Source organism: Watersipora subatra, chromosome 7, assembly GCF_963576615.1.
Source record: "Watersipora subatra chromosome 7, tzWatSuba1.1, whole genome shotgun sequence".
Taxonomy (NCBI): Eukaryota; Metazoa; Bryozoa; class Gymnolaemata; order Cheilostomatida; family Watersiporidae; genus Watersipora; species Watersipora subatra.
Window position 1 is genome coordinate 41,864,097 of NC_088714.1, and position 25,746 is coordinate 41,889,842.

Genomic DNA, 25,746 nt, shown 5'->3' on the forward strand with positions numbered 1-25,746 from the left:
GAATGTCAGTGTTGCACAGGTAATAAAAATGTTTTTGAACAGAAAATTTACTTTTAACCAACATATACAACATCTACCATACTAACTTTTAAATCAAGGTATTTGTTTATTTCTGTGAACTGTGCTATTTATGTTTACTGTGTTTATTTTCCCATGACCAAATGAGCGGAGCGAAGTTTGGGAGTTTTTATGATAAATGCATGTGCACACAACTTATGAAAATTATTCATCAACAACGTCGCAAACCCTCGTTTCGAAATCTCGTCAACAAATTTAACTATCATTTTGTAGAGTCGTTTAAGTATAATAACGATACAAAACACATATAAACCTATTCAAACATATTACTAAGTCTTTGAAAAGCGTCGACAGTATCTTAAAACTTACCCATCCGAACGGATTATACACAAATAGACAGATTTATTTGGCCGAAAATCGTTATTAAAACTTGCTAAGCCTTACTTTTATCAAAGTTAAGGCCAGAAATTGAAACGTCGAGTGACAGAGAATAGAATGATTAAGTCGTGCGCATTTCACGAAAAAATAACGTGCACATTTCACCAGTCTATAGCTTTGTCGAATTGCCGAAGGTTTTTGCAATTAACGTAGGAGTACTGAAATCGTTTCATTTTTGCCGATTTCAAAGTAAGTGACATTTTAGACACTTTTGAGTACACTGGTATTCTAACTGATGTCCAACTCAGTGTAAGTAAAGGAAATGACAATGATATTTTTTCTAACGATTCTTATGAGATTATTACAATATTCAATTATAAGTTTAGATGACTACAGAACAATGACTACGTAGTACAGATTTTCTAAAAATCTATATAAATATCACAACTTCTTGATATTGCTAGCTATGACGTTTTGAAATGTAAACAAAATTGTGCATTGGTTTTATATTATTACTATATTAATAATATTGGTTATTCTAATAATATCAGTGCATTTTACTTCTAATATTGGCCAATATTGCATTTCTCTTATTGCAGGGGGAGAGATATAAACATATAATCTTTTCCTTTCATTATTGCTATTTGTTGTATATAATAACACCCAGTATATTACAGCTACTATTGCAGTTATCCTATTGCACTGCAGTGCCATTTGACTGCTAATATTGCATTTCTCAACCATCAGTACCCTTTCTTTTTTTCCAATATCACTTTGGTCGTGGGCTGTATGACAGTAGAATTTCTAGTTGTGTAATTCATACCATACCAGCTGCAGTGCCTACAACTGATCTATACTTATTGCAATAGTCTTGTTGGCTATTATGAGTTTCTTTCTTCGCCTATTGGCATGCATCTTTTTCTGGTAAAGCTTTACACATAAAGCTAGCCGCAGTGTTTAACGTAAAGCCATAAAAAATTCCCGAGTACTCTAAGTACATGTATGGGCCAAATTTATTTCACAGCGTAGCAAGTTGGTCAGTGTACTGTATTGAATAACTAGATGTCTGCAGAGCTGAAGGTTGTGAGTTCAAATCTACTTCGCAGCGGATATCTAATTCTTAAAACTTTATCACTATAGCTAGACAGACAGATGGACAAACATTGAGATTTATATATACCGTATATCGACTAGAAATTCCCCAATCATACAGCCCACGACCAAAGCGATATTGGAAAAAAGAAAGGGTGCTGATGGTTGAGAAATACAATATTAGCAGTCAAATGGCACTGCAGTGCAATAGGATAACTGCAATGGTAACTGTAATGTACTGGGTGTTGTTATATACAACAAACAGCAATAATGAAAGGAAAAGATTATATGTTTATATCTCTCCCTGCAATAGGAGAAATGCAATATTAGAAGTAAAATGCACTGATATTATTAGAATAACCAATATTATCAATATAGTAATACAGTAATAATAGAGAACCAATGCACAATTTTGTTTACATTTCAAAACATCATTGCTAACAATATCAAGAAGTTGTGATATTTATATAGATTTTTAGAAAATCTATTTAACAAAACTATTTAGAAAAAATAATAACAGTAACATATGGCCCAACATCGGTCACTATATACTTCGATCTTGTAAATTCGAATGCTTATTCCTATAATTAAATCTTATAAAATCAAATAATTATTCTTATAATTAAATCTTATAAAATCGAATAATTATTCTTATAATTAAATATTGTAATAATCTCATAAGAATCGTTAGAAAAAATATCATCGTCATTTCCTTTACTTTCACTGCTTTGGACATCAGTTGTGTTGTAAATTGTGGGAATAAATGGGAATTGTTAGGCTCAGGCTATATTGGTGTCTGAGCTCAAGGCAGTACAGGTGGTCTTGCTAATTACGGTGAGTACATAAAGCTGGATAACGCTAGTGGGTAAAGCTCGTAGATTAGGTAGTATAAGGCAGTATGGAGAGGATATAAGGAAGTGTAATGAAAGATGGAGGTGCTTCTTCATCTTCACAGCGATACATGTAAGTGTACACATTTATACAACATGGTGCAGTTGACGAAGTTCTAGAATTTTCTACTAAATTTGTTGATGAGATTTCGGTACAAGGGTTTGCGACGGTGTTGAATAATTTTCGTGAGTTGTGTGCACATATGCATTTATCATAAAGCTCAAACAATCCCAACAATTGCTTCGCTCGTGTTTGGTCGTGGGATAAATCTAATTTACTGGCTAAAACTGCCAAGGAAAGCTTGAAGCAAATATTATAGCTAGGTGAAATGATAAAAAAGTTATGAAACGATGATTGGTGATAGCAAAAAGTTACAAGTTATAAGCAATTAGTAAATGCATTCATGAGTACTAAAATTATTACTTTTAGTTTAGTATATATAGAAGACTCAAAGTTAAAGATAAATTTACCTACATCTTCCTACCTTCCTCTGCAGCATAACTCTGCTGACACCCGTCAGATCTAACCATAAGCTGTCTCAGTCTGTCCCATTCTTTAATCACCTGATGCTCAGAAAATTCTGAGTTACCTTTGCTGGAACCGGAAGCATTGTTACAATTTCGTTGTTCGTCAATAAAACGGTGCACTAAATCAGCAAATTAACGATGTCAATTAATTCAGTAAATTAAATAACGATGTCGATGCCCGAACTAGTAATAGAGTAAAATCCCTAACGGCAAGAATCTTCGAGATCACAGACAACTCCTTTTACGACCGATATCATTTATTATAAGCTATAGAAGAATTTTGTGCTGATGATGGGCTAAAGAAGAAATCTTATTTGAATCACTCATGGACTCTTTTTATGTACGCTCACTATACACGCCACGAATAAAGCACCCGCTTGAATCTGAGCGTTTCAAGAGATGATCTCATTCAAACGCCTATATATGTATCTCTGGACAGGGTTAGTCTACAAAGACAAAAATGACATCAAATTGTAGCTGATATTTTAGCCTTTTACTGGTCTTATTTTAACTTGATTAACTGTTTTGACGCAATCACATCTTTAATACCTGCAAAGGTGCGTTCTGGAGTTTCTTATCAGATGAGTGTTTAAGAGCTTCTCATGAATCAGGTGAAGTTTTGAAACAAAATATTTGTGGTGAACTGAAGGAAGGCACACAAAGCTTATAAGTGGGAAGTTGGGACAAAACCAGACCAAAAGTACTTATGGAGACTAACAGACATACACAATAATGAAGTATAATTTATTAATTGATATATTCAACATTATGCTACATCATGTAATATTATATTATGTCATATTATATTTTATATTTTCAGTGCAATCTTTGACTATATTAATTTTTTCAGTCATTGCTTGAGTAATTTTTGTCTTAAACTCATTTTTTTCGCTCTTTCTCCCATTCTGGGTGTCAATTTCATAGTATTTTTCATATGACTCATATTTCTCATATCTCTATGACGTATCTATGACGTATCTATGACGTATCTATGACGTATCTATGATGTATCATTGACGTATCAATGACGTGTCTATGACGCATCTATGAGATATCTTTGAGGTATCTATGATGTATCTACAACGCGTCTATGACATATTTATCTATGATATATGCAATCGGTTTAATTTCACTACCCCTATTACAGAACACATACATGCAGTTTGTATTTGAGTAAATGCATGAAAATGGCCACTTAAATCGGATGAAATGCTGTGATTACAGAAAGAAAAACAAATGGCTTTGTAACAGGTCTTTAGTATATAGAATTCAATTAATGTATTCATGGTAAAGGAGACAACTCCATGTCACGCGCTACTGAAGGTGGAGGAGACAACACTTTTACTGTAACCATGTCACCAGCTACTAAAGGTGGAGAAGACAACAATGTTACTGTAACCCTGTCACTAGCTACTAAAGGTGGAAGAGACAACAATGTTACTGTAGCCATGTCACCAGCTACTAAAGGTAGAGGAGACAACACTGTTACTGTAACCATGTCACTAGCTACTAAAGGTAGAAAAGACAACAATGTTACTGTAACCATGTCACCAGCTACTAAAGATGGAGGAGACAACACTGTTACTGTAACCATGTCACTAGCTACTAAAGGTAGAAAAGACAACAATGTTACTGTAACCATGTCACTAGCTACTAAAGGTGGAAGAGACAACACTGTTACTGTAACCATGTCTGACACATCAGGAATACCAGCTAACAAACAGCAAAGTAACAAATGATGTGGAGAGCAGCTGCTAGCAAAAATAATTTGATAAAGTTTGCTTATAAGTTTATTTATTTTATTACTTCCATGTTTCTAGTTGGAACAACAGCCATTTAAAAAGAAAAGGTTTGTAAATTTACCATATAAATTGAGATTCAAAAGCTAGTTTCCTCTCTCGTATGCTCTTTGATCTGATACATCACATGACATATCACATAATTTGTCATGTGATGCAGAGCTGCATCTACCTAAATCTATTCACCAGTCTGAGTTGAAGTAGAATGAAGACAACGTTAATATCGAACTGAGACAAGCTAGTAATTGTGTGGTACGGAGATAGCGGGTAACAATACTTCCAGGACATTTCTGGGCGCTCTCAGCCTACCAATCACTTTTGCCAAATAACGCATTTCCCTTCGCCGTCACATCTTCTGAGAGGAAGTATTCATGCCATAATTTAGAGAAGGACTCTCGGTCCAGGCTCAACTTTTCACCCTGAAGATCATATACTCAGGTTAATACAGCAAACTAGAGCTATCAGTAAATATGCACAAAGAGCTGAACATGTCGACAGCATAAGTTTTATAATCATCGGCAGCATTTGAACCTGATAGGCTGTTAGATGATGCCAATGTATAAAACACTGAGTACTCTCTCTGCTATAGAGCATCCCAATACAAATTTTTGTTATGGCATCTATGAAACAATAACGCACATGTAACCTTGGTTTCTATCGTATCCGCGTGGATATGGTAGCATAGCGATCATGTGCTTTTGCTCATCTGCTGCCGACACAACGCATTTAACTAGATACTATTTCTGAACGCTTTTTAATTTTAATCCAGACATGAACAATGGTACTGGTTACTCTGCATGCTAGTTTGATTATAAAACTAGTGTAGATGATAGACAGGAGAAAGGAGGCAGCAGGTGGGGCGCAGGAAGCAGAAGGCAGGAAGCATAAGACAAGAAACATGAGGCAGGAAGTATAAGGAAAGAAACAGGAGACAGGAAACAGGGTACTGCAGATAGCACTAGAAGACGTTTATTAGGTAGCTGGATAATATCTAAACAGTCTGCTATAGAGCTGTTATTCTAGTCACTTGCTATAAAGTTGATATCATCATCTTTGCACAAATTGGCCAATTTGTGTCGCTGCAAGATTTTTTTTAGATCTGATATTCTGTCTAATTAGATGATTATAAATCAAGCTTGGTAAAATCTTGCATTACTGAATTTGTGATTTTAGTAGAACTTACTAAGCAAGAGAGCTTTTTGCAGAATTATGTGCATGTTGTACTAAACATATATGAGTACGTTGTACTAGACTAATAAGAATGTTGTACTAGACAGATATGAGCATGTTGTACTAGCCAGATATGAGCATGTTGTACTAGACAGATCTGAGTATGTTGTACTAGACAGATCTGAGTATGGAGTACTAGACAGATATGAGCATGTTGTACTAGACAGATATGAGTATGTTGTACTAGACAGATATGAGTATGTTGTACTAGACAGATATGAGCATGTTGTACTAGCCAGATATGAGCATGTTGTACTAGACAGATATGAGTATGTTGTACTAGACAGATATGAGTATGTTGCGCTAGACAGATATGAGCATGTTGCGCTAGACAGATATGAGTATGTTGTACTAGACAGATATGAGTATGTTGTACTAGACAGATATGAGCATGTTGTACTAGACAGATCTGAGTATGTTGTACTAGACAGATATGAGCATGTTGTACTAGACAGATATGAGTATGTTGTACTAGACAGATATGAGTATGTTGTACTAGACAGATATGAGCATGTTGTACTAGCCAGATATGAGCATGTTGTACTAGACAGATATGAGTATGTTGTACTAGACAGATATGAGTATGTTGCGCTAGACAGATATGAGCATGTTGCGCTAGACAGATATGAGTATGTTGTACTAGACAGATATGAGTATGTTGTACTAGACAGATATGAATATGTTGTACTAGACAGATCTGAGTATGTTGTACTAGACAGATATGAGTATGTTGTACTAGACAGATATGAGTATGTTGCACTAGACAGATATGAGCATGTTGCGCTAGACAGATATGAGTATGTTGTACTAGACAGATATGAGTATGTTGTACTAGACAGATATGAATATGTTGTACTAGACAGATCTGAGTATGTTGTACTAGACAGATATGAGTATGTTGTACTAGACAGATATGAGTATGTTGCACTAGACAGATATGAGCATGTTGCACTAGACAGATATGAGTATGTTGTACTAGACAGATATGGGTATGTTGTACTAGACAGATATGAGTATGTTGAACTAGACAGATATGAGCATGTTGTGCTAGACAGATATGAGTATGTTGTACTAGACAGATATGAGTATGTTGTACTAGACAGATATGAGCATGTTGTGCTAGACAGATATGAGCATGTTGTGCTAGACAGATATGAGCATGTTGTGCTAGACAGATATGAGTATGTTGTGCTAGACAGATATGAGTATGTTGTACTAGACAGATATGAGTATGTTGTACTAGACAGATATGAGTATGTTGCACTAGACAGATATGAGCATGTTGCACTAGACAGATATGAGTATGTTGTACTAGACAGATATGGGTATGTTGTACTAGACAGATATGAGTATGTTGAACTAGACAGATATGAGCATGTTGTGCTAGACAGATATGAGTATGTTGTACTAGACAGATATGAGTATGTTGTACTAGACAGATATGAGCATGTTGTGCTAGACAGATATGAGCATGTTGTGCTAGACAGATATGAGCATGTTGTGCTAGACAGATATGAGTATGTTGTGCTAGACAGATATGAGTATGTTGTACTAGACAGATATGAGTATGTTGTACTAGACAGATATGAGCATGTTGTACTAGACAGATATGAGCATGTTGTACTAGACAGATATGAGCATGTCGTACTAGACAGATATGAGTATGTTGTACTAGAAAAACATGAGTATGTTGTACTAGACAGATATGAGCATGTTGTACTAGACAGGAAGATTTTCCTACTAGTATTGTTTTTAGCACTTTAGTCATAATTATTTTCAAGTTATTTATATCTTGTTTATGACTCACTCTACATAACCATGCAGATATATGGTGTGACAAACATACTATAAACAATGCTTCAACAAGATTTTTAACCAATTGGCTATCAATTTTGTTTTCTTGTATATAGTATACACAAAAGGTGCATGGCTCTCAGGATTTCACAACCTTACATAGTTATGCAGAAGTTGGTCTGGCAAGAGACATGTTTAAAAAAGATGGTTAGAAAGATTCATGTTTGGAAAGAGACATGTTTGGAAAGAGAAATGTTTGGAAACTCTTGTACTTACATCTGTGAACTGGTCATACGCTTTGTCACACTGCTCTGCTGACAGGCCAAACTCAGAGTATGTGTTCCTGTACTCTTCTTTGTCAATTACTTCATCACCTAAACAGAAGGGTTTGATTGAATGTGATTCATTTCAATGATCAAATTGTTGAAGGAAATCGAAGTCTGTTTTTAGAATATACAGAAGATTATTACTGTGAAACCTCTAATTGAACGCCATGGTGCTTTACTTTTTAACCCTTCTTCTATAGTGGCGGTAAATTGGAGATGGCGTTCACACAGAGGTGGCGTTCCATTAGAGGTTTTACAGCACTTTTATATAAAATAAGAATTGGATAGGATATTAGGAGTTGTCTCCAGTGTAAGAACAAGAAGAAACTAACAGTTTGGTTGACTTGGTATATAAAGAAAACAGTATTCAATGCACTTTACATCTTCAGTAATGTTGAGTTATTCATTTTTTACTGATTTTCAATATTTTGCAAAGTTGGATAATTCATCAACTACTTTTAGAATAATATGTTTTCCAATTGTTGAAAAGAGTCTAGTGGTGTTTTTTAGTTCTCACAGTTAGTAGCACAGTTTCATTAATAAGTTTTTCTCTCTGATAAGTTGGATAAGCTGACACACTAACAACTTCAAAGAGTTTGTATAAAACATTCCGCTAATATCCTTAGTGATACTTGGATAAAAATACTTCCTGTTTTGATGAAGAAGTCCGCAATTTATCCAAATATACAGTTTATCCAATTATACAGTTTATCCAAATATACAGTTTATCCAAATATGCAGTTTATCCAAATATACAGTTTATCCAAATGTGCAGTTTATCCAAATATACAGTTTATCTAAATATACAGTTTATCCAAATATGCAGTTTATTCAAATATACAGTTTATCCAAATATGCAGTTTATCCAAATATACAGTTTATCCAAATATGCAGTTTATCCAAATGTGCAGTTTTATAGCAACATTATAAAACTAAAGAAAAGGGTGATGTTCTTCGTTCTCCTCAGAGAAAGAGTTCTGAAAAGTTCAAAATATCTTTATAAGCAGTATTTAAGACTAAGTGAGTCGGTTGGATTAAGTTGAAGCTTTCCATTTTGATATAGAGCAAACATGATCAATGTGTTGCAGCCACTATAAATAGCTAATAGAATTATGATATTATAAAAAAAAACATATTTATATGAATACCTGAGGTGTCTGCGCAGTCGAACATAAATGCCATGTAAGCACTGAGCCAGTATGGAAACTCTTGCCTAGCGATGACAGCTTCAGCACAATCAGACCACATCAGCAGCCATTCATCATGGCTCACAATTCCATCCTAAGGTGAAGGACACAGTCTTGATAGCATGCCGCATAACAGCTTATTACACCTATTATAATGGCGTAATCAATATTGTGTAATTACTAATCTCAAGTCAAAAAGCACTCTTTTATAACTTCAATAAATTTTTATAGCCAAACACAATCACTTGGTGATCAACAAATAATTTTCTTTAGTTTTTGCATCCATTTCCTATCTAAGTTCTGACATAGAGATTTTTCAATTAGACAGCTAAAGTTAGCACTGAAACAGCTGTGTGTAGCATGAGCAGCCAACTTCTAAAATTAATTGCTTACTGAATTCTTGTCTGCCTTTTGTTTCAAACTCTCCCAAATCATCTTCAGTGTCTCTAAAGAAGATTTTTTCTTCTCACTCTCAGCATCCCATTTGTTGATTTTGGCTATTTTCTGCATATAATAATAATAACAAAAATAGTAAAAATAATAATTAAATAATAACAATAGTAATAATAATTATTATTATTATTATTAGCTAGAAGACCAGACCTGATACTAATAAACAAAGAAACCAAACAGTGTCAAGTCATAGACATAGCAATACCTGGTGACACAAGGGTAGTACAGAAGGAAGATGAGAAGATTGGTAAATACAAAGAGCTTGGGTTCGAGATAAACAGACTGGAAGGTGAAGACCGAAGTGATACCAATAGCAAATGGTGCACTCGGAAAAATATCAATGAGGCATATAGCATACTTGGCCAAGGTGGGAGTGAACATGTCTTTTGAGACTATACAGAAAACAGCCATTTTAGGAACAGCTCACATTTTGAGGAAGGTCCTCTCTTAGTGGAATTGAGGAAGAAGTTGGATCCTTTGGCCTTTTGTTAAGACCCGGACTCAACACGGACTAAAACCAGTCACCTACCACCACACGACTGTGAAGAAAAACTTTTACAACAATAATAATAATAATGATAATAACAGAAAAGTGTACAGCTAAATAAGTAGACGCAGAAGCCGATCAATGAACAATATCAAAGGTAAACAAGTGATCAGGCAGCACCAGAAATATGGAAATGGATTAGAAGAGGAAGCCTATATAGAGAAACAGAGTCTGATAAAATAATCACAAGACCAAGCACTGCAAACCAATTACAGGAAAGCAAGGATTGAGAACACTATTTAGGCTACATGTAGACTGTGTACGACAAATGATAAAACAGTTAGCCATATTGTTAGTGAATGTTCAAAGATTGCAAAAACAGAATACAAACGTCGACATAATAATATGGTAGTAGCATTTCACTAGAGTATCTGTAAGAAGCATAACCTTCCACACACAGAGAAATGGTATGACCTTAGGGTAGAGCCAGTGTCTGAGAATGACAAAATGAAGCTGTTATGGGACTTCAGCATTCATACTGGTAAAATAATCGAGGCCAGGAGACCAGATTTAGTACTAACCAACAGAGAAACAGCAGAGTGTCAGATTATCAATATATCAATCCCATGAGACAGGGTAGGGAGGAAAGGAGATGAAAAGAAAAAGTATATAGTGCTGAGATTTGAACTTGGAAGTCTGTGGAATGTCCAACCTAAAGTGATACTGATGGTGATTGGAGCTCTTGGGGCAATATTCAGCCACATTATCTCATATCTTAGGTCACCGCTGAACCATCTTTCAAAACAATTCAAAAAACAGCTCAACTAGAAACTGCTCAGATTCTAAGGAAAACTCTTCAATAGAGCGAATCATTAATTAAAGTGGTAACCGGTTGGCTTTAAGCTAAGACCTGGGTTCACTTACTACCAACAACTTGGTTGGGAAGACAATTTCTATAATAATAATAATGTGCATTACAGTAAAACTTGAAAGTAAATTTTTCTGTTTATCAAAGGTAAACAGTTGCTGCCAATAAGCTAGCATTTATCATGAAACTTACATTAACTAGAGATATCCATATATAAATCTCAGTGTTTGTCTGTCGTTTGTGTGTCCAGTCAGAGCGATAAAGTTTTAGGAACGAAAAATCCAGTTGGCACTCAATTTGATTAGACCAAGTTGCTGCATTGCTATGCAGTAGAATAATTGTGGTCATACTCATAACATCAGTTAAAATACTCATGATTAAAGCGCTTGGGAAAATACTTTTGGTTATTACTAGCATGCTAAAAATCATGATTGGGTGAGAGATCACTACGGGTGCTGTAATGATTATTAAGTTGATTTCAGACACGGATCTTATTGCAGTCAAGATTTTACTAGCTTAAGTTACTAGCTTAAGCTACTCAAATTCATTGATTAATTATTTTATTACCCGTGCAATGCCAAAAATTCAGCTCGTTTTTGTAAGATATTATGTTGCTTTTAGTGTAAATCAGAACACCAATAACTCTAAAGATTATTGGAACTAAAAGTCTCTTTGAGTAACAAGTGGTTTAGGGTAAAAAGTAGTAATGAGTACTTTTTCTTTTGTGACTATTGATTCTCAAGTTTGCTGCAACCGACTTGTAATAATACTGTTATCAACTCTGAGTAATACTACTATCAATACTTAGTACTACTACTACCAACTCTGAGTAATACTTCTATCCTCACTGACTAATACTACTATCAACAATTAGTAATATGACTATCATCTCTCAGTAATATCACTATCAATTTTCGGTAATACTTCTAAAAACTATAAGAATCTAATGATCCGGTAGTACTCATAGCAAAGCACCTATAAAAGTGCAATTAGCTTTTCATGAAACTTTGCAGTCTACATGTAATTTGTTTCCATTAAGTTAAACTTCCGACTTTACATACTTTGAAGACTTGGAATACGCTTCCAAGTACTCTCAAGATCTGTAAAGATACGACTTGCAGCTTCACTGATGAATAAGGTATTATGTTTCCTTTTTACTACACGACTTAACAAAAGTAATTTGTAGATGTCACAATAACCATTCTAATAATTATGGCATGTTCAGGTTGTTCAGGTTTCTTCTTTAAGTAAACTAAGACCAGCACAAGCACTACACGCTTTTAAGAAATGACTTACTTCCAGGGAACATAGAAAGTCATTCCAGTCTACTTTTCCATCTGAGTTCACATCTGCAATATTATCAAATAGGAGGTTAGAGTTCAAATTAAAGGTTTGGAGGCTTGAATATGTTTGTTTTTTAGCTTCAGTGCTAATTCTTTTCAAGTTCTGCTCTAGTTGAGTGCATGGTTTCTTATCAAAGATAAAGATAACGGCTAAAAAATAACACTAGAACCACAAAAAGGTTGCTTCTCACCAAAGCAAATATCTACTATTGATGTTGAGAGCCTGACACATGTCCACGATGCGATCAAGAGAGCATTTACGGACGAAACGTATGGAAGTCTAAATGTAACGGCTGTACGCAACTTTAGCTATACCGAAGTGTGAAGGTTTGAAGAATCAACTGAAGGTCAAAAGAATGCTGTGACAACTCCTGAATATACCTCTCAAAACAAACGTTTAAAAAATATACTTTATTCGGATGGCACTGTTCATTACTAGTAATGGTGCAGCTAGTGAGGAAGTTATACTATGTGTAAGGTCATAGACCAGCTTTTGTAAACATACTGTTTATGAAAGATGGAGCAATCAAAGTTCTTTACATTCCCAACTCAACGTTTGCCTTGCTAGAGAAATATCATTAAATTATTAGAAAGGTTTTTCTAAATTCTAAATTTCTTATTTTTTCTAATTCCAAGTTCAATTTCTGGTGTGAGAACAAATTGTTATTTTTAAAATATCATTGCTAGCTGCTTTAACAATCTTCTACCTAATATCTGTTCTCTTAGCAGAGAAAAGGTATTTTAAACACTACATGCCAAACTATTTATTTGATTTTAGTGGCTAACTGTTGCTCTTTCTGCTTTTCTTTTGTTTTATGATTTTCGTATGACATAATTTTTAAAACATTTCTGTTTGAAATTAAATTGTTGCCAGTAAAAACATATATACATTTTTATTGGCAATAATTTAATTATTTATATTTATACATTTGAATTTAATCATATGTATATGCTACACTCGTTCACATATTCATGGGCTAAAGTATATGTAATTTTATAATTATTTTACCATATTCTTTTGTTGCTATTAATGGCTTCTTTTATATGGATGTGCAAGAAAGAGCATTAGCATAGAGGACTTCTGGCAGCGCTGTATTGTGCTGCTAGTAGCTGTTGTACATAGCTTTATGTTACTCTGAGCTGTAGGGGAGAACGCGGTGCATTGGAGAAAAGATAGAATTTCTTGATATTAAATGAGACATTATGAAGCAACTTTTGTAATTCCTTGACATAAAAAAGTGGCCTATGTTGCACACTTTTACATAAAAACATCCAAAGCAACAAAGTATTTTTTAACAAAATTAAATGTATTTTGGCAATGCAACCTTTTGTTCCAGTGTGCTCCGATGCTGTAGTGTATTGAGATATGTATTGGGGTCGTTTGATACTATATAAACAAGAAGCAATTATAATATGTACTAACATCCATTTATATTTTGTCACGTTATATAATAAAATTAATACCATAGAAGAGGTCGTAGAGGTGCTCCAACTTCCTCTTCTGAAATTCAGTCAAGCTAGTCATTTCTTGTAATGTTTCTATTGTCTGCAACACGCAATGAATATACTGGTATAAAGCAGCCAATCATTGCTTGGCTTTATAGATAATTAGCCAATCAACATTATTCAACCGCAAACATACTGACAGAAATGACATTTACATGTGCCATAACTTGAGATGCTCACAGTATTAGGGAGATAGCATCGAAATCTTTGTAACTTGGACAGTGATAAAAGGCTGGTCTTGGCTGCCATAAATAATGCTGTCATCGCCATTAAATGGAACATTATGAATGGATAAGCTCTTTATATGATGAAGCCAATGATGTTATAGGAAGAGAAGACAAGCCTGACTCAAATGGCAACATTGCCCCTATTTTACTTTCAATTTAGCTTTGTCATCAACAAGCTTATGCTTGCGCAAGTACCTTCAATCGCTACAGATGTTAGTAACATGGCAAGCTGACGTTTAAGGCTTTAATTCAATAGAGAAAATAGAACAGATTGCAAGAAATAGAGTTGGTATTTCACTTTAGATCAATTAAGAATTAAGATTTAACAGATTCAATAGAAAAGCAGGATTGTAACACTGAAAATTCATTGATATTCAGAGTTGTTCCACCCTTATAGTGGATGAAAGTCAGAATAGCCACCCCCACCTAATTTAAATATAATGCAGAATTTTTACTCCTCATTTATACTTTAACAATTAGATTAGCACCCACAGAGAAATATTTGTGAGAATACAGCACTCAGCTGTCAGCCCATCATGGTAGGATTTTTCTGCTCCCTGGATATAAGGATAAACTTGTAAAGGCCAATACCTTACATAAGCAATAATTGCTAAATAACATCTTACAAGTTTCAGTCCTGAGGCTCCAAGTTGCTTCATTATCTCAACTTAATGTGATTGCCAGCCTCACTATAAACATCTAGTTAGATGCAAATATAACCTTCCACTCAGAAACTGCTAGCAATTGTAAAGTAATGTGATTGTCTAAGGTTGCACCTGGTTTTATCTGGTCTGTCTATAATGTTTCATATAATTCAAATATTTTCTTTTTCTAAAAAGTCTTTTTGAGTCAAAAACTAGTCAAATTACTTTTTTAACCAAAGTTGAATTATACACTTGAATTTTGGATCGCTGAAGCAAACATTTACCTAAGGTGTTTCGGTGAACTAGTGCAAGTTATATTGTAAGATGCTGGCAACTGCGCAATAACTCCAAGATGAGATTCATTTTTTAACATTTCCCATCAACATTTTGCTAACAACTAGCAAATAGCGAGTACAATTAGAGCACTGTTTGTATTCTAAGGCAACCAGACTATCATGAGTTGGAAGATGCACTGCCATAAAGCAGTCGCAAGCCTGTTTCCAGACCGGCAGTAAATCTTTGCCAGATGAAAAGAATAGATAATGAATTTCCAGAAGTAAGGAACCCATCTGATTCCTTTGATAGGCCAGATAGGTGGGCGGCTGAGTAGAAAAGTTATTAATTTGGATCTCCCATAGCAAGAATCAGCTCTAGTATTTCATACGAGGGTTTTATTTTATCTACATACCTTTCAACGACTGCGATAGTCTGTTTTAAAGAGTAGATTTGAAAGTCGTCTGTCCAACGTTATAACCCTTGAACAATGATTCGAAATAGAATTAATTTTGTGAAATATTTGAAATGAGTCAAATTAATCTTTGAGTTTTTCTTGTCTCACTGCATATGGGCATACCAAGATGTAAAAACAGTCAATTGTTGCGGTTTCTTTAATCTTTCAAAAAGTGAGCTTGAAGAAAACCCTTTGTTTTTATACCCTACTACTTCAGTTTAGTATGCTGTGAGAGATTGTTAGGCGTGCAGATGAAGGGCAAAGGATAATTATACGTACAATAATACCAAAGTTTTGGAAGGCGGTGATGTCACATAGCACAAGTTTGAATCTTCTATGTTACAATCATTTTCTAAATTTCCAGCTTCAGACAGACAAACACAGCTTCGATAATGATAAAGATTTGTATCTATCTAGTGGAATCTTTGCAAGAAAATAATTACACCGAGTGACATCACCATAGAAATCACAAAAACTAAAACTTTATTCAGCAAGTTGCTGTTAGTTCATGTCGAGTGAACCAGCTCCAAAATAAAACATAGAGTGAAAAAACATAGAGTAAAACATAGAGTGAATAATGAGTTAAACATAGAGTGTGCGCATGAGATAAACATAGAGTGAACAATGAGTAAAACATAGAGTGAACAATAAGTCAAACATAGAGTGAGCAATGAGTAAAACATAGAGTAAACAATGAGTAAAACATAGAGTGAACAATGAGTTAAACATGGAGTGAGCGCATGGGTTTAACATAGAGTTAGCGTGTTAGTTAGGCTGAGCGTGTTAGTTGCCTGGCAATGAGCCACTGAGCTGCAGCTAGCTAATTACCTTTGACTCCACCATCTTCTTGTTATTCTTGCTAACTGTCTAACAAAGTATTTGAACATTGCTACATTCAACATAAGTTTCAATACCAAACTGCTACACAAGTTTAACTGCTTCTATTTTCGGATGCAGAATCGCAAGTGGATTTGCACAATTTCCATTTCTACCAAGTTGAAAAAAAGAGTGGCAACCTTGGGTGTGATTCTGCAACATTGGCCTAGAAGTGACTTGATAATATTCCTTTTTTCAAACCTGTTATTATTCCTACTGTTACAGCCGAGTTGCTTAAAAATTTTTAGTTGCCTAGATGGTTTAATTAAAATTTCACCATTATTTGATAATAAATCTTATTGGACAGTTATGATGGTGTTTAGATTAAAAATGTTTTATGACAAATTATCATAATTTATTGGTTGACTTCTCCTCAACTCCTGCCATGCTATCTATATTCTATTTTCACTGTAAAGTTTGGTGTTTTCCCTTTTGTAAAATGTTGCGTTTCACTTCTACCTAAGTGCAAAATTTTATATTTTCTCTCTACCCATAAAATACAATTTAACATTTCTTTTCATTTTGTACTGTAAAACTTCAATTGTTTACTATCTGTGTCTGTAGAACTTTATATTTCTCCTCTACATGCACTGTACACTTACATATTTCCCTTCTACCTGCACTGTACCCTTATATATTTTCTCTCTACCTGTACTGTACAATTATATATTTCCTCTCTAACTGTACTGTACACTTATATATTTCTTCTCTAGCTGTACTGTACACCTATATATTTCCTCTCTAGCTGTACTCTACACTTATATATTTCCTCTCTAGCTGTACTGTACACTTATATATTTCCTCTCTACCTGTACTGTACAATTATATATTTCCTCTCTAGCTGTACTGTACACTTATATATTTCCTCTCTACCTGTACTGTACAATTATATATTTCCTCTCTAGCTGTACTGTACACTTATATATTTCCTCTCTACCTGTACTGTACAGTTATATATTTCCTCTCTACCTGCATTGTACACTTATATATTTCCTCTCTAGCTGTACTGTACTTTTATATATTTCCCTTTACCTGCACTGCACACTTATATATCTCCTTTCTAGCTGTACTGTACACTTGTATATTTCCTCTTTACCTGTACTGTACAATTATATATTTCCTCTCTACCTGCACTGTACACTTATATATTTCCTCTCTAGCTGTACTGTACACTTATATATTTCCTCTCTACCTGTACTGTACAGTTATATATTTCCTCTCTACCTGTACTGTACAATTATATATTTCCTCTCTAGCTGTACTGTACACTTATATATTTCCTCTCTACCTGTACTGCACAGTTATATATTTCCTCTCTACTTGTACTGTACACTTATATATTTCCTCCCTAACTGTTCTGTACACCTATATATTTCCTCTCTAGCTGTACTCTACAATTATATATTTTTCTTTTACTTTACAGAAACATTAGTAATGGCTAAAAGCTTTGTCTAAACTTATGATTCCAGCGTTAATTGTAGATATTTTCCTGTAAATATTTTTGTGAAAAACTTCTTTGAGTTGATCCAATATCGGGAAGGGGGTGAGGCAACAAGAACAAGTTTGTAAACTGTACAATAACTGTACGATTTGCATTCTATGAAAGTGAATTAGGGTGATTTATTAATAAACATATTTCCTACATCAGCATGGCCATTGTAAAACTGGAAAAGCCTCAGGGACTAGTGAGTGTCTGAACCAAATGCGGATCAATGAATGTTTGATAAATAGTTACCGAAAATGACCTTAAAGCATCGCTTACACCAACAGCAGATCAATGCCTGTGAAGTAGCTACTCCTTTTAATTAAGGTGGCTACTTCTACATGCACAGAGTCTTTATATAATTTCTCTACTGACAAGGCAAATACTGCCAAAAATTATGTGACAAGCTCTATGTAGGGTGATATACTATGAGCTAAATAACACTTTTTTATATAGAGTAAAGCTTGTACATTATATATGCAAAAGCTAATAATGTACTCTATTGCAAGCAACATAAAAAAGATGAGAAAAAGTAATAAAAAATTGCAAATTTTTGTTACGATCAGCGAGCAAAGTTGAAGACTTCTACAAAGTATCAAAAGTAAGTATCAAAAGGCGAGATTAAGGTATTTCTCAGACCTACCTTGATTCCACGTTGAGCCCCGGCAAGGAAGTGAAAAGATGCAGTGCCTAAGGGAAAAGCATCGAATAATTACCACATGGTATTAATTATCTGTAGCTGTTGTGATAGCGTGTGCTGCCAAGCGCTGCCATAAAATATGTAATTCAAGTCAGAGCCGCAGCATTCATAACTAGGTCATCAATTGCTAGATATGGAGATCTAGAAATTCTATTATCATTATTTTATAAGAATAATATATTTAGCAATAGCTTTAGCTACACATTTGATAGCATCTCGGGTTGCTTGTAAAAGACTCGTATAGCGCTAATGATCACAGGCTAGATTAGCGTTACATTAGGCAAAGTTAGAAGGGTGGTGATTGCAGAATGCTTTCTAAGAGATATTACATCTTCAGTAGATTTGCACTTTCTCATTGAATATAATCACGGCTAGCGATTGCTAAAAGGACCTCCTGCGTGTGGCAGCTGCACTTTCAATCACAAACATGCAGATGTTGCCTGTTGGAACACATTACATGCAGATAGGCACACCTAGAACTGTATTGTTTCTACTGTAGGTCAGGTGCCCTGTGTCAATCAGCCACTCCAGCTCCTCCCTCAACAATTTTAGCTCATTGAAGTAAAGCAACTTCGCAGGAGTTTATCACAGATGAATTCTATTTATACCAACTCGTTTGCAAATGCACACTTGTAATAAAAATGCTATTAAAACCCAGATGGGTAATATTTAAAGCAATCAGCACTCAAATATAGTTCCATACAGATAACAATAGCAACAAACAGATGACAATAGCACCAACAGAAAACGATAGCAACAAACGGATGACAATAGCACCAGTAGATAACAATAGCAACAAACAGATGACAATAGCACCAACAGATAGCAATAGCAACAAACAGATAACAATAGCAACAAACAGATAGCAATAGCACCAACAGATAGCAGTAGCAACAAACAGATCTCAATAGCAACAAACAGATAGCAATAGCAACAAACACATATCAATAGCAACAACCAGATAGCAATAGCAACAAACAGATGGCAATAGCACCAGCAGATAATAATAGCAACAGACAGATGACAATAGCACCAACAGATAGCAATAGCAACAAACAGATAGCAATAGCACCAACAGATAGCAATAGCACTAACAGATAGCAGTAGCAACAAGCAGATCTCAATAGCAACAAACAGATAGCAATAGCAACAAACACATATCAATAGCAGCAAACAGATAGCAATAGCAACAAACAGACAACAATAGCAACAGCGTGGATAGAGCTCTCCTTTGAGTTGCCTGGCAGCTTGGCCATACCCTCTGAGGCAGCTGGGCACGGGCGGTGACACAACAACGCGGACTTCTCTTCCGAGTCCAGCAAACCTGCCAGCAACTCCTCCTCTACTGTCTCTATAGGCTTCAGTAACTTCAGCATCTCAGCCCAGAAGTGTAGATTCTTGCCTGAGCTTGCCATCGTTTTTAAAGAGCTTTTGAAAAGTTTTGAGAGTAGTGTCTGTAAGAGCAATGCTGTACCTTCATTAGCTGACTGATTCCTTCGAACGAGCAAAAACAAAAGGTTTTATGTCATCAGTTTTCTCAGCACCCCTGCTCACGTGGACACTACACCTGTGGCAATCCTGATCCTGACCCCAGGAGCCTTTTCCTCTAGGCTAGAAGCCGGAATAGCGCACGACTTGGGGTCAGGCTGGTTATCCTGGAATTTATTGTTCCTGCTTTTCCTGCTGATTTTCTAGCTTTTGTCTCTTTTGGAGTTTCTGCAGCCGGCCTTTTAGCTCCTTGCTAAAAGCATGGGAGGTGTAAGCCTCTGTTCTCTGCCTGGCTAGCTCTAACTCAGCCACTTCTTTTTGCTTCCTAACCCTTGCTCCTTTTATGTTGGCCCTCTTCATGGCTCTATGGTGGCTGGCGCCTGTCCAAACTCATCCTGGCAGACATGGAAAGGCTTCAGCCTGCTTTCACTTTGCACCAAAGACTGGTCCTGTCACTCAAACAGGCAAGTATGGTTTAGCCAAACCTTTTTAACTTGGAAAGGCTCTACAAACTTTGCCTGTAGTTTAGGTTGTCTCCTCATTTTCTCCTTTTATTTAGAAGCCAGACCCAATGTCCCGATGCATACATTGGAGGCTTTTTTTAGTCTTCTTGTCTGATTGCCATCTGTTCCTCTTGCTTCCTCTGCTCCTCAACATCTCCACCACATACTCGTGTGAAGGCAAGTGCTGACACTGAGGTACACTCGGTGCTCCAGTGTGAACTAGAATTTGGCCAAGATCACTAATTATCTGGTCAATTGGTTGAAAGGTTCTTTCTAATGACACAGCCACTCCAGAAAGGTGTGATCTGTACATAAGAGAAACTGTGTGCAGTACAGGTAGTGCCAGAAGTGTTTCACGGTCTTTACCACAGTGAGCAGCTCGATCCGGGTCACACAGTAATTTCTCTCTGCAGAGGTCAGCGTCTTGCTGAAGAAGGCTATTACCATCTCGGCTCCTCTCTGTACTTGAGACAAAACTGCTGCCCCTCCCCAGCCGCTGGCATCCATATCCAGGATATACGGTCGACTCGAATTTAGGTACCCCAGCACAGGAGCCGAGGAGCAGTGCTCCTTCAGCTTGTCGAAATCTGCCTGCTCATCATTTTTCCACATCCACTCCTTTTTCTTACTCGTAAGTTGGTTCAAAGGCTAGGTTATGGTGACAAAGTCGGGAATGTATTGCCTATAATAGGGTAGTCTACTGTTCCCTAGAAGTTCTATAGCTCTCAGTGTTTTCTGGAGGCTGGCTATTAACAGACCACTTAGGTTTTTTCTGGGTGAGTAGCTACCCCTTCTGCACTCACCACATAGCTTAGGTACTAGAACTGCGACTAAAGGAGTTTGCACTTGGAGCACTTTAGTTTTAGGCCGACTCTCTGCAGCCGTTGGAACACCTCCTCTAATTGCTGCTGCAAGTGTGTCAAAGTCGGGAGAAGGGGGGGGGGCGATGACTATGATGTCATTCAGATAGAGCAGCAACGTTTTCTAATGCAGCACTCATGCCATCTGCCTCTGGAAGGTAGCCAGTGCCGAGGTGAACATAAAGGGTAGGACCTTTTATTTCTAAAAACCAAAGCAAGTAGCAAACGTGCATCGGCGTCCAAGGCTACTTGCCAATAGCCACTGACCAGGTCTAGTGTGCTAACATACTTGCTGCCGGACAACGCATCGAAGCTGTCATCAATCCGTGGAAGGGGTAGGTCTCCTGTTCAATTACAGCATTCAGCCGTCGACAATCGATACAGAAATGTCACTTCTCATCCTTCTTTCGGATGAGTATTTCCGGGGAGCTCTAAGCGCCACTTGCCGGCTCAATGAGCTCTTTGTCCAACAGCTCTCGAACTTGATGTTCAGCCTCCATCTCTTTCTTTTGGCCCAGTCGGTGTGGTGGATGGTGGGTAAGACGGTTCTCTCTTTGAGTGAAATGGAATGTTCTACTTACCAAGTCTGGCTCATATTCTCATCTTCTGTACTGAGATAACCCTGATAGGGCGTCAGCAGCTGTGCCAGTCACTACACCTGTTCCGGTTTCATGCAGTTATGCTGGCTGACCACATAATGGTCCGTCAGTTGGGCTGGGACCCATCCTTTATCGTATCCATGCTCAAAGGCATGGCTCCTGAGCCAAGAAGAGATGGTTCGTCATCTACCTAGTGATCCTCTATCCCAGTGTATGTGCTAACTGTACTACTGGCTCGGAGGTAAAAAGGTAGATCCGTAAGGTTGAAGCATCGTGCCCCAACAATTTCCTTTGAACCAGGCTGGTTCAATCTTGTGGCCAGTGGTGGCCCATATGGACATCCTCCAATCACTTCTAACAGGCAGTAGTTCCTGGTCATCACTCTGCACAAAACAGCAATCTCGGTTCTGGCTGGCAGCACCAGGTCTTGCACCACCTGAACTTTAATGAGCAGCAACTGGCCGTATCTGTACGTACAGGTCAATGGGCGACCGTTCACAGACACCATGAGCTTCTAAAACTCAATGGCACAATAGTAGGCCACCAGAAAGGTCAGTCTTAATATATCGTTCTTGCTAATCTGGATCACCACAAAGACATCCTTGGTCTTTACGTTCCCGGGCGACACAGGTAGTTGCACGACTCCGTAAAGAATAAGCCTGATCTCATCAGCCATGAGATCATGGCTGTCACTTATTTTCAACAATCCCCTCCGCTACCTGAGAAAGCTTGTCGAACACATGCTTGCTTCCGGTGTCAAGCAGGAACTACTGGGAACTACAAGAACTACAGCAGCTCCAGTTTCCCGGTGAGGAAGTAGCTGGTGGAATGAAACCAGCTCGATTCTTGTGCCTGGATCAGCACATTGACACTGCAATTAAGTCAATCAGACCTATTTTCTTCTAGCACTCCTCAGGCCGTCGAGGTGGTGTTCTAGGGTGCCTGCGAGGTCCGACCGGACTGTGTACTGTCAGTCAATCCTACCACCTTCAAGGTAAGCTTCCAACAGCATACCAATCTGTCATCCTTCTTTTTAACGCTAAGACATGACTCAAAGGCCCACACTCCCGGAGCAAGCATTTGAAGTGTTGGATCCGTGAGGATAAGCTATGGGAAACACATTGGTCCAGTCATACAGATGGGTCTCCGACATTGTGCCGGCCGGTTCCTCTCATGGCGTGCTCCTAAGTGAGCAGCCTAGTACAGCTCGGCTTGGACATGCTGACATGTCCAGCCCGACTTCTGGAGTCTAGGTTCCAGGTTCTTTAGGGCCTGATAGTAGTTCCGGAGAGGCACAGCAAGGTCTCTCCTCCTGGTAGCTTGGTATGGACAAACCTCCTCCTTTCTGCCTCCTCATCTTGGCGTCATGACTTCTAGGCTGGAGCCCCTCCTGGCCAAACCACCTCAGCCGTGGCCTAGTCAGGTTGGCCATTACAACAGGCTTTTGACACAGGGCCTTCAACATGGGGCCGGCTGGTTTTCTTTTGCTAGGAGAATACGGATTTGGGGTTTGAGTGCGATCAGCAGTCGTCACCACTGTTGCGGCCTATTGCCGCTTCTTCGGTGTACCAGTTTTTTGGGGGCAGTGCCGACGCACATGCCCAAGGGCCCCAGAACCCCAGCATTGTCAGGGCTTCTGCTCCTTTGAATCTTAGGACTGACTACTTTCCTGTTGTAGCTGGTGCACTTGTTGTGTCAGCTGCTGTACAAGCTAGGCCAGCTAACCGATGGTATAGTCCAGCACCACGGTTGTCTGTTAATCCGGGGCTTCCTTCATGACCCGAATGTCGACTGTCCCTCAGCCCTCAGGCTTGATCTACAGGAACTTCATCCCGACAGGCATAGCTAGGAGGTATCTCTGCAGACCGGGCATGGTTGGCCGAGCTCCAAAACAGCTCTTTGGCCATGTCGGTCCCATAGGGGCCCAGCAGGTTTTCATAGACCACCCAGATCAGCCTCTTTACTTGGCAGACATGCTACTGAAGGGAGATTGCTGTGGCCTGTCTCAAGGTGCTCAGCTTACTGTGGAAACCTTAGCAAGAGGTGGAACCGGGCTCGGAGCGCGTCGAAGAAGACTTTCATACAGTCGACCTGTCCGCAGTCTTTGCCCTCTTCCTTCAGGGCATTTCGGAGGTGTGGCGTGTCTGCTTCCTCTGTCTAGGCATTCACTTTTACTACCTCCTGGATTCAGTTGATGAAATACTCTACACTTCCAGACCCTGAGTATTGCAGTACTTTCAACTGATGGACCGAGGCCTGAGCCCACGGTGCCATGACCAGTCATTTAAGGATTTCTGTCAGCTGGTCCATTCCTTTGTCCGCGTTCCTTGAGCATTGGCCATCCATATTTTACTGAGAAAAACTTCACCAGCTCCAGACGGCGCTGCTCATGCAGCACAGCTTACCGAGTTCAAGGAAATTTTTTTTCCACCAGAAAAAGCTCGCCAACTCCCAGGCAGTGTTGCTCACGCAATACTGCTTACCGTGTTCAAGGAAATTTTTTTCCTATTGGAAAAATCTCACCAAACTCCTGGACAGCATTGCTGATGCAACACGGCCTACCGAGTTCAGAGAAATCTTTCTTTTACACGAAAAGTCTCATTAAACTTTTGGGCAGCATTGTTCATGCAGAGCAGCTTACAAAAATAAGTGAAATCTTTGTCCCACTGGAGAAAGCTCACTAAACTCCGGAGCACCTTTGCTCACGTAACCTAGGCCTACCGAATTCAGGAAAATATTTTTCCATTACTCACGCAGTGCTCACCAATTGCCAAGGAACGGTGCCGGAAAGGAAAGGAATTGCCAGGGATCGGAAATGCTTCTGCATTTAGAATCAGTTTTGTAGAGCCGGGATCCTTGATCTTACCGCTGCCACCAGTGAAAAGGAAACTGATGGTTCCCTTTACCCTCGCCAAGGCAGTCAAGCAACAGCGCCAATGATATATATATATATATATTTATATCATTTATTTATATATATTTAATTAATAAATATACACAAACATGCATGTATGACAGGCAATAAACCACATTCAAAAATGCTGAGAGTGTGCACTTACAGCTCTGCCAAAACAATTAAATATTGCTCCTTTTATGCGTTCTTCTGGTTTAGGCTTCGCCCAGTTTTCTCCTGGTTTTACGTTTGGTCTCCAAACGGTTTCTTTGGTCATCTGGCCAACTTCTTCCGACTTCGACGTGACCGAGTCTTCTCTTGAGACCGAAAGGTTTGGCCCGGTGACCAAGAGGTCAATCATTACGACCCTGGTCACGGCATTTGGCCGTAACGATACCAACTTGAGAGTCAGTATTCCGTTACACAATCAGATTTACATACCAACTTGAGAGTCAGTATTCTGTTACACACAGATTCACACACCAATATGAGAGTCAATATTCTGTTACACAAATAGATTTACTTACCAGCTTGAGAGACCATACACTGCTGCACAAACTTTTACAGTCTCTGATCAATGAATGATATGCAGGCCCCCACATTTGGGAGCCTGTATATTATTGCTCTGGTGCAAGAGTTAATCATCTAAGACATTGAAGTCCTGATCATCATTGGATTCGAAAAACTCCATGAAGCTGTTTGGAAGTGGCATGGTTTCCTCGTAATCATTATGCCACTGATGACAACAGTTTTGTCCTATGCATTCTTGATTTACATATACATGTATGTACATGTATGATCTATACATGGTTGATAACTTGTTTACTAATGAAGTTATTTTAGT

The 25,746-nt window shown here is 37.7% G+C and overlaps 1 protein-coding gene across 2 annotated transcripts; it reads right to left on the reverse strand.

Moving 5' to 3' along the window:
* Nucleotides 1-4,136: 4,136 nt before the first annotated feature.
* Nucleotides 4,137-18,616, reverse strand: LOC137399969 (sarcoplasmic calcium-binding proteins I, III, and IV-like). 2 transcript variants are annotated; one of them, XM_068086250.1, is made up of 8 exons: nucleotides 18,503-18,507; nucleotides 16,329-16,367; nucleotides 13,858-13,939; nucleotides 12,347-12,399; nucleotides 9,636-9,746; nucleotides 9,204-9,336; nucleotides 8,006-8,103; nucleotides 4,137-5,124 (listed from the first exon to the last, which is right to left on the reverse strand). In XM_068086250.1, the coding sequence occupies exons 2-8, from the start codon at nucleotides 16,341-16,343 to the stop codon at nucleotides 5,011-5,013; spliced, it is 606 nt and encodes a 201-aa protein (XP_067942351.1). In that variant the 5' UTR covers nucleotides 16,344-16,367; nucleotides 18,503-18,507; the 3' UTR covers nucleotides 4,137-5,010. The 2 variants fall into 2 exon arrangements, with proteins under 2 accessions (XP_067942351.1, XP_067942352.1); XM_068086251.1 differs by lacking the exon at nucleotides 16,329-16,367 and having other exon boundaries at nucleotides 18,503-18,616.
* Between the last annotated feature and the right edge of the window lie 7,130 nt (nucleotides 18,617-25,746).

Bases quoted from the DNA above. Each gene is read 5' to 3' on its own strand.
- LOC137399969 (XM_068086250.1), bottom strand. The intron at 12,400-13,857 runs GTATTAATTTTA...ATAATATTGCAG, and splicing joins CCTCTACGACCTCTTCTATG to ATGTGAACTCAGATGGAAAA. The intron at 8,104-9,203 runs GTATTCATATAA...CCTTCTGTTTAG, and splicing joins CGACTGCGCAGACACCTCAG to GTGATGAAGTAATTGACAAA.